This window comes from Nanorana parkeri, unplaced genomic scaffold (assembly GCF_000935625.1).
Source record: "Nanorana parkeri isolate BGI_ZX_2015 unplaced genomic scaffold, ASM93562v1 scaffold1324, whole genome shotgun sequence".
Classification (NCBI taxonomy): domain Eukaryota; kingdom Metazoa; phylum Chordata; class Amphibia; order Anura; family Dicroglossidae; genus Nanorana; species Nanorana parkeri.
The window spans coordinates 428,553-438,044 of record NW_017307592.1 but is presented as its reverse complement, the minus strand read 5'-3'; the positions used below and the strand labels follow the sequence as shown (position 1 = coordinate 438,044).

General features: G+C 48.1%; 1 protein-coding gene across 1 annotated transcript in view; it reads right to left on the bottom strand.

The window, feature by feature from the left end:
* The window catches only part of THEM4 (thioesterase superfamily member 4), a 19,169-nt gene extending 10,485 nt beyond the window's left edge, over nucleotides 1-8,684 (bottom strand). Inside the window, exons 1-10 of the mRNA XM_018569345.1 lie at nucleotides 8,654-8,684; nucleotides 6,697-6,788; nucleotides 6,245-6,407; nucleotides 6,030-6,183; nucleotides 5,818-5,928; nucleotides 5,457-5,581; nucleotides 5,345-5,379; nucleotides 4,410-4,494; nucleotides 506-597; nucleotides 41-209 (exon numbers count right to left, since the gene is read on the bottom strand). Coding sequence (XP_018424847.1) covers nucleotides 41-209; nucleotides 506-597; nucleotides 4,410-4,494; nucleotides 5,345-5,379; nucleotides 5,457-5,581; nucleotides 5,818-5,928; nucleotides 6,030-6,183; nucleotides 6,245-6,407; nucleotides 6,697-6,788; nucleotides 8,654-8,684 — 1,057 coding nt within the window. The remainder of the gene's footprint in view (nucleotides 1-40; nucleotides 210-505; nucleotides 598-4,409; nucleotides 4,495-5,344; nucleotides 5,380-5,456; nucleotides 5,582-5,817; nucleotides 5,929-6,029; nucleotides 6,184-6,244; nucleotides 6,408-6,696; nucleotides 6,789-8,653) is intronic.
* Between the last annotated feature and the right edge of the window lie 808 nt (nucleotides 8,685-9,492).

Sequence of the window (9,492 nt, the reverse complement as noted above, 5' to 3'; positions counted from 1 at the left end):
CCCCCCCCCACAGTCACACACTGTATTTACTATGTTTTACCATCTCTGAGATGAACGGGCTTGTTGTATGAGGGAAGTGACGTCCAGCTCCCATCTTTGCTGAGCGTCATAAACTTGTCGTAGAGTTCCTTTGTGTGGTGACTCCAGTTGGAGTTGGGCAGAGCGTAGTCTCTGGGTTGGCTGGGTTGGCTCAGACAGCGGTGGGTGACCTGCGAATACCACAGAAAAGTTTAGGGGCCCATCTGCAAAAGGGAAGGCAGATGCAACACCGCTCTGTTATGTGATCATTGCCAACTGACAGTGATCACATCCCAGTGTGCGTTTGACTCCTGACACGGTCACGGCCTTGGTGAAGCGGGCACACTGCGGCACGGGCTCCCGAGGGTGTGCAGGCTTGTGTAGTTTCAACAGCTAATACAACTCACTACCAACCTGCACCCCCTATTGGGAATGCAAAGCTGGTCACTGAGGGGTTAAACACATTACTAACACAATGAGTACTCACAGAGAAGTGGTGCTCGGTATGCTCCCCGGCGGTGTGGTGGAAAACAGCGCTGGTGCCCCGGAGCTTCCTGGCGACATCGTGCAGCATGATGCCTGTGTGAGAAGACATGTACATACAAAGTTCACACGGTTCAGACATGCAACCTTTAAACCTAGAAAGAGGGAGGCAGCAAGTCACTGTCATTGATATAGCACTGCCTACTTCTGTGACGCTGTACAATGTAAGCGATAGGTCAAAGTTCACGTGAAAATCTTCCCGGAAGAAACAAGCCGGCCGGCGTTCACCAGTGTGTATCTATGAAAGAGTGCACATTCACCTGCATCTGCTACTTGTTTATGATACTTGTGCTGCAGATTCCCATTAGTTATAACGTGGTGAATGTGCACAATATAACCGGTGAAAGATACGCCGGGTATTAGAGGGGGAATGAGCTGCGAATGCTCTCAGGTGATGCTTTATATACAGGCCGCGTATCCCCATTAATAGGAATGTTGCCCCCCTGTGATGGACATATCTGAGCGGCTAACCAGTCCTGGAATGTCCCCCTTCGCAGTACATTCCAGGACTGTCACCTGCTCACATCTGTCCCATTTTTCTGAATCTAGTCCTCCTAGGTGCCGGAACTACAGCATGACTGCCACATGGTCCGCAACATACACCGATCAGCCATGACATTATGACCACCGCTTAATATTGTGTAGGCCTCCCTTTTCCTGATCTGTCGAGGGATGGCCTCCACTAGACCTCTGAAGTTATGCTGTGGTATCTGGCACCAAGCCGTCAGTAGGAGATCCTTTAAGTCCTGTAAGTTGTGAGGTGCAGCCTCCATGGATCGGACTTGTTTTTCCAGCACATTCCACAGATGTTTGATTGGAATGAGATCTTAAACATTCGGAGGTCAAGTGAACACCAAACTTGTTGATGTGTTCCTCAAACCATCCTTGAATCATTTTGCATTGTGGCAGGGCGCATTATCCTGCTAAAAGAGGTCACTGCCATCAGGGAATACCATGTCCATGAAGGGCTGTTCCATTGTTACCAACAATGTTTAGGTAGGTGGTCAAAATAACATCCACATGAATGAATGATAGGACCCAAGATTTCCCAGGAGAACATTGCCCAAAGCATCACACTGCCACCGCCAGCTTCCGATAGTCCATCCTGGTACCATCTCTTCCCCAGGTAAGCAACTCATGCACCAGGCCATCCACATGATGTTTAAAAAAAAAAAAGTGATTCATCAGACCATGCCACCTCCTTCTATTGGTCCGGGGTCCAGTTCGGATGCTCACGTGTCCATTTTAGGCGCTTTTGGTGGTGAACACGGGTCAGCATGGGCACCCTGACCAGTCTACAACTATTCAGCCCCATATGCAACAAACTGCAATGCTCTGTGTGTTCAGAACCAGCATTAACTTTTTCAGCAATTTGAACTACAGTAGCTCTTCTATTGGATCGGACTACCCGGGCCAGCTTTTGTTCGCCACGTTCATTAGTGAGCCTTGGCCGTCCATGACCCCGTCATTGGTTCATCGGTTTTTCTTCCTTGGACCACTTTTGGTTGGTCCTGACCACTGCAGACCGGGAACATCCCACAAGAGCTGCAGTTTTGGCGTTGTTCTGACCCGATCGTCGAGCCATCACAATGTGGCCCTTGTCAAAGTCCCTCAAATACTTACGCTTGCCCATTTATTTTACTTCCAGCACATCAAGTTCAGGGACAAAATGTTCACTTGCTAATACATCCCACCAACGTCTACGTGCCATAGTAACCAAATAATCAATGTTAGTCACTTCACTTCTCAGCAGTCATAATGTTATGACTGATCGGTTATAGGATAGTACGGCCTCAAGTGGTGTCACCTGTTAACGAGAAGTGGCTAAGCAAGGACCGCCACGGTAGGATCACCAGGGATTATTTTAAAGCAGATTTAAAGCCCAACTTAACGTTCACTTGAAATCAGATAAAAAACATGTCATATGTGTGTGTGTGTGTGTGATGTCTTATAGTTCCTTTTCTCTATTAAGCAGCCACAGCCTGAGTAGAAATGCCTGTCCCCTGCCAGCATGTTGCAGAGAAGGAGCCTTGCTCTCTGTGTGGAAGCAGTGGTCTCTCTGCAGATGTCATAGACCCCTCCCCCCTCCCTACTGTCAGAGCTCTCCAATCATTACATTTAATATAATGTTCACATTCCATGCGTTATAAACAATGTGAATCTGCAGTGCGAGTGTCAGTGAACAAGCAGCAGGTGAATGTGCACCCTGAGAATACACTTTCATAGATCTTTACCAGAGAGCGGCGGTTATCTTGTCTCTTCTCTCTCGCGGACGCTCTTCCTGGAGGATTTTATATACGGCGCCATTCACTTTGATTTATCGCTTACCTTGTACATTACCACAGAAGATGGTGGTGCTATATCAATAAGGACTTGTGTGTGTTGGGTCTGTACGTTGCCGCCTCTCTCTATGGATAAAGGTGGCGTGTCTGAACCATGTGACCTCTGTATGTACATGTCAGGAGATGTATGTACAACCCCAATCCCAAAAAAGTTGGGACCCTGTGTAAAATCTACATTTAGGGTACGTGGCGCTGGAGGGTGCGTGGCGGGCAACTGCTGTGCAGGCAAAATGCTGCAAGCACTATGTGCCCTGCAATCCCGGGCGGGCTATCGCATTGCGGCCGGAGGGCGTGGCTACAGTGCCATTCACTTCAATGGCCCGCCACGCCCGCTCCAGCCCCACGAAATAGTGAGCCGGTCGCATTGCAGTGTGTTCCGCCAGAAAGCACTGCATATGGTATGAATGTACCCTAAAAACAAAATGCAACGATTTGCAAATCTCATAAATCCAGATTTTATTCACAATAGAAAACATATCAAATGGACCATTTTAGGGGGGGGGGAAGGTAATTGTGAAATTGATGGCAGCAAAAAATTGGGACAGGGCAACAAAAAGCTGGCAAAGTGAGTGGTACTGACAAGGGAGAGCTGAACTAATTGGGTTAATTGGAAACAGGTCAGTCACATGATTGGGTATAAAAGGAGCATCTTAGAGAGTCAGAGTGTCTGAGAAGTAAAGATGGGCCGAGGTTCCCCAATCTGTGAAAAGCTGCGTCTAAAAATCGCAGAGACTTTAAATATATCACCATCTACAGTACATAATATCACAAGATTCCAAGAATCTGGAAAAATCTGTGTGCAAGGGACAAGGCCGAAACGCAATATTGGATACTCGTGATCTTCGGGCCCTCAGATGGCACTGCATTAAAACCAGGCATGATTCTGTGATGTACACCACTGCATGGGCTCAGGAATACTTCCAAACATCACTGTCCGTGAACACAGCTCGCCATGCCATCCAAAAATGCCAGTTAATGCTCCATCATCCAAAGAAGAAGCCGTATCTGAACATGATCCAAAAATTCAGCCGCCTTCTCTGGGCCAAAGCTCATTTTTTTATAAATTATTTTTATTAGGTTTTACATAAAAAAAACAGAAAACAGTACAATGACAATGAACAACACCCGAGTCGACAGCACTCAGGGGCACACACATAACAGTACCAACCCCAAGTAGAAGGTACCAAGGGTGAGGAATGGAATGAAGATTTCCCATCAGCCCTCACCTGTGGCCTCGGTGTGCACACAACATCATCATGACTGTGAATCTGGCAGCTTGTCTACCTTGTCATGCCGTCTACCTTCTCCACTCAGAGGAATGACAGGAGGGACAGTGGAGGAATGACAGAGGAGGAGGGACAGTGGAGGAATGACAGCAGTGGATGACAGGAGTGACAGAAGGGGATGACAGGAAGGACAGAGGAGGGATGACGGGACTGATAGAGGAGGGGTGACAGAGGAGGAAGGAGAGAAGCAATGTAATGAAGGTCTCTTATCAGTCCTCACCTGTGGCCTCGGTGTGCAGCACAGCATCATCATCATCATCATGACTGCGAATCTGGAAGCTTGTGTAGATTTTCAGGCTGTCTACCTTCTCCACTCAGAGGAAGAATGACAGGAGGGACAGTGGTGGAATGACAGAGGAGTGACAGTGGTGGAACGACAGAAGGAGGAACGACAGAAGGAGGAACGACAGTGGAGGAATGACAGAAGGAGGAATGACAGAAGGAGGAATGACAGAAGGAGGAATGACAGTGGAGGAGGGACATTGGAGGAACGACAGAAGGAGGAACGACAGAAGGAGGAACGACAGAAGGAGGAATGACAGAAGGAGGAATGACAGAAGAGGAATGACAGATCACAGATAATGGGTTTAACTTCTGCGGTTCCAAAAAAGTGAACCTGTTACTTCCCCCAGCATGACACATCCAGGAAATACAAATCAGCAGACAAACCTTCACAGCCACAACCTACCAATTCTATTCAAAAAAAGAAAACTTTATTCACGTTTCCAGTGAGAGTTTTCTACTGAACACTGTTCTAATGCTGCCAAAACTGTACAGAGGTATATGAAGATATTAATAAATATATCAAAGAAAATCCTTAAAATAACCTATTAATACAGTCAATGGGAAGACTAATAAATAACAAAGCTATTTAAAAGGAACACGGGGAGGCAGATTCACTAAAGGAGTAGAGCATGTTCACTATGAAAGGGGATTTTTACTCACATTAGTGAACACGCAACTATGCAAGGAAAATTTTAAAAAAAGAACAAAAACAGGATTTCTAGCTTGCACATAATTGGATGATTTAAATCAGTACAGCTAACATGCTCTACTCCTGAAGCAAGTCAGTCAAAATGTTACCAATAAAATAAAATAGAGCATATAAATGGAATACTTCCAGATGTCTGTATGTAAAACAAGTTATAGTTTGGCTTGAGGTTCTCCCGAGTTTATCCTAATGAACAAACCTGAAAGGGGAAACAAAAGGGGAATTATCAGTGGTGGTACAGGAGGGACTGAGGAAGGATTTCCCATCAGCCCTCACCTGTGGCCTCATTGTGCAGCACAGCATCATCATGACTGCGAATTTGGCAGCTTAAGTAGACTTTCCGGCCCTCTTCCTTCTCCACTCGGCTGTCTATAATGACCGTAGATCCCAATGGAATTGGACTACAGACACGGAGACAACATGTTCTCATCTCTCCGGTATCACAGCTTCATATCATCAATAATACATAAATAATCCCATCCCTGCCCCCCCAACATGAGTCTTCCAATATCATCATTCGAATCTGGTCACCACTACATCTCCATCAGCCTTCCACCATCACCTCCAACCATTACTTTACAAGGAGAAGCCTTCCATTATCTTCAGGATTTCCTATGTGGCCACCCCACGCACTTACTTCCGATAGTTGACGTTCAGGTTGGCTGTCAGAACCGATCCACAGCTATATACGGCTCCGGTCCCTGCTGTGATGTCTATGATGGTGGCGATGCATCCGCCGTGTGTGTAGCTAGAGAAGCCAAAAGGGGATACAAGTGGTTGAAGCAGAACCATGGGGAGAAAACAAAGGATTCTGGGTAAGACTAGCTGGACAAAAGAAAAGACGCTCACCCTGGGGGGCCCTCCAGATAGGGCCCAGGCTGGAATATGCAGACGATCCTCTTCTCCGCCTTATTATAGAACATACAGTACTCAAAGCCGACTCCATCTTTGTCAATGTTCCTTGTGAAGAGGCGACTTTTCCTGTCTGTCTCCGGCCACATACCTGTAGAGGTCAGAGGTCACCAAGGTCTGCTCTGCTACCTGACGTATAACATCAGTCTTACCATCTCTGTGATGAATGGTCGTGTCGTATGAGGGGAGGGGCTTCCAGCTCCCGTCTTTGCTGAGCGTCATAAACTTGTCGTAGAGTTCCTTTGTGTGGTGACTCCAGGTGGAGTTGGGCAGAGCGTAGTCTCTGGGTTGGCTGCTCAGACAGCGGTGGGCGACCTGTGAACATCACAGAAATGTTTAGCGGCCCGTCTGCAAAAGGGAAGGCGGATAGTTACAAAAGGCTCACGCAACACCGCTCTTACATGAGCGCTGCCCACCGATAGTGATCGCATCCCAGAGCCAGTGTACGTGTGACTCCTGGCACGGTGGCAGCCCTGGTGATGCGGGCACACAGCTACACATGCTACCGTGGGTGATACCACTCGCTACCGACCTACACTTCCCTATTAGGAATGGTCACTGAGAGGTTTAACACAGTGACCATTCCAACACAAAGAGTACTCACAGAGAAGTGTTGCTCAGTCTGCACCCCAGTGGCATGGCGGCAAACGGTGACACTGCGCCGGAGCATCCTGGCGAGGCCGTACAGCATGATACCTGTGTGAGGAGACAGGAAGTAGAGGATATGAGTTCACCTGTATTGCATTCCTCACCCCTGACTAGGAGAGAGGTGAGCACATGTCACATGTACATACAAAGGTCACATGGTTCAGACATGCGACTTTTATACACAGAGAGAAGAAGGCGGCAACGTACAGAACCGTCATGGATATGGCACCACCTTCTTCTGCGGTACTGTACAAAAAAAATCTTCCTGGTAGAGACAAGCCGATCGCCACTCCCGGCGTGGATCTATGAAAGCGTGTTCACAAGGTGCACATTCACCTGCGTGCTCACTAACACTCGTGCTGCAGATTCACATTATTTATAGCACAGTGAATGTGCACAGTATAACCGGTGAATGATACGTCGGGTATTAGGCGGAGAATGAGCTGTGAATAATCAGGGAGTCAGGTGACGCTTTTTATACAGGCCAGGTAGAAGATTTTCACCAATAGGAACGTCGCCCCCTGTGATGAACAGATCTGGGTGGTCCGCCTTGGTTGCAGATAACCACACCCCCAACATTTAGAACACCATATATCCCAGCATGCCCTTGCGCTAGAATAGAAGGTGCCCCGGGCAAACGATTGTTCCATGGCAATTCATGACACACCCTGCACCCAGGGCGTGGTGCAATGTTGCAAAACGATGGAGGAAGGAAGGACTGTCCTGCAGAAAGTGGGACACTCGGGAATAACACTACAAGTCCCAGCAGTAGCAGTGAAATCCACCTAGTGGTCAGCTAGCTTCGGCTTACTAATTCCAGAATGCTTTACCCAGGCATGCTGGGAGCTGTAGTTCTATTTTGGCCCGATAAAGTAGACATGAAGAGCATCCCCTGACACCCGGCTTACCAGTCCTAGCGATGCCCTGCCTTTGGCAGCTCATTCATTCAAGGACTGTCACTGCGTCCCACCAGTACCTGTTGCCGGTGGCATTTTTCTGAAGCCGCTCTACTTAGAGACAAGGGCGCAGGAGCTACAACAACATGGCCGTCACACGATCAGTAACATTTAGGACAGCGCGGCCTCTAGTGGTGACACCCGCTGTACGTTAATAAAAAATAGTAATAATTGGCCACATGGCATGTCTCAGGGCGGGTTTCCTGATGGTGACAACAGTGGGCCATGTCTGCGTAATGTGTGTTGAATTGGCCACCTGTAGTCTCCATCGGAAGCCATTGTGACAGAGTGACAACGTAGACTGACCGAAGACAGAAGGACCCTTGCTCTTGTGTGGAAGCAGTGGCCTCTCTGCAGACGCCCGACATGCCCCCTTCTGTGTGTTGGCTCTCCAATCAATAAAGCCCATGCTCGCTGCTGAGGTCATATTATATTGCAGCTATTCTTTGTCTAATATCCGGCGTATCATTTGCCGGTGATAATGTGCAAATTCTCTGCGCTATAAATAATGTGAATGTGCAGCGTGAGTATCAGTGAAAAAGCAGAAGATGCAGGTGAATGTGCACCTCGTGAATATGCGTTAATAGGGAGGTTGTCTCTCCTCTCTTGCTGACGCTCTTCCTGGAGGATTTTCTACATTTGTTTCATGCACATGAACTTTGTACAGCGCCGCAGAAGATGGTGGTGCTACATCAATAGGGACGGTGACTTGTGTGTGTTGGTTCTGTACATTGACACCTCTTTCTGTGTATAATGGTCGCGTCTCTGAACCGTGTGACCTCTGTATGTACATGTCAGGTGATTTATGTAATCCATGTCTTTTCCTTCCTGTCTCCCCACACAGGCACCATGATGATTTAGGGATTATTGATGATATGAGGCTGTGACACCGGAGAGATGTGATGATGTTCCCCCCCGTGTCTGTAGTCCAATTCCACTGGGATCTACGGCCATTACAATCTACACAAGCTGCCAGATTCTGAGTCATGATGATTTTGTGCTGCACACCGAGGCCACAGGTGAGGACTGATGGGAAATCCGTCAATACATTGATCCCTCTCCTTCCTCTTCGGTCATCCTGTCATTCACCCTCCGGCACTCCCGTTATTCATCCTCTATTACCTCTGTCATTCCTCTTTTCTCACTCCTGTCATTCCTTCTCTGGTTCTTCTTTCATTCCTCCTCTGTCCATCTTGTCACGAAGGAGTGGGGACAGCAGCATCTGATGGGGGGTGAGGGGTGAGGACAGCAGCGTCTGATGGGGGGTGAGATACTTTAGGATGAATACTTCAAGAGCCTGCACAGACACAGCAGAGCGCGGCATGGTAGGTGTTGGGGGGAGTATGAGACATTCTGCAGTGTGTCCAGCAGGGGGCAGCACACGGCTCTGTATGGGACGGGGACACACCCTGCTGGGGAATGCACATGGAAATCTCTGACATTATCTGTGTTTTCCGAGTCCTGCGTTCCGCGTATTCGCAGGAATGTACATTGAACTTGTCGCCCTTTTATTGTGCGCTGTGTTTTCCTGGCAGGGAGGAGAGAACACCCACCTCCATGTTTACAGAAGGATTGAGAACATTGGGGAGGGGGAAGGGTTAAAGATGGTGCCACACCTTTGCGTTCTTGCTTGGCATGTTTTCCATCAAAATCAATGGAAGCGCATCATGACGCATGCAAATGCATCGCCTCATTTCCTGGCTGGAGGAGGCCCAGCATCATCTAGATCTTTCTTGGCCAGCTTGACTCTCCCTGGCCCCGCCCCTTTCATTTATTAGATTTCAGTTCTTTCAATC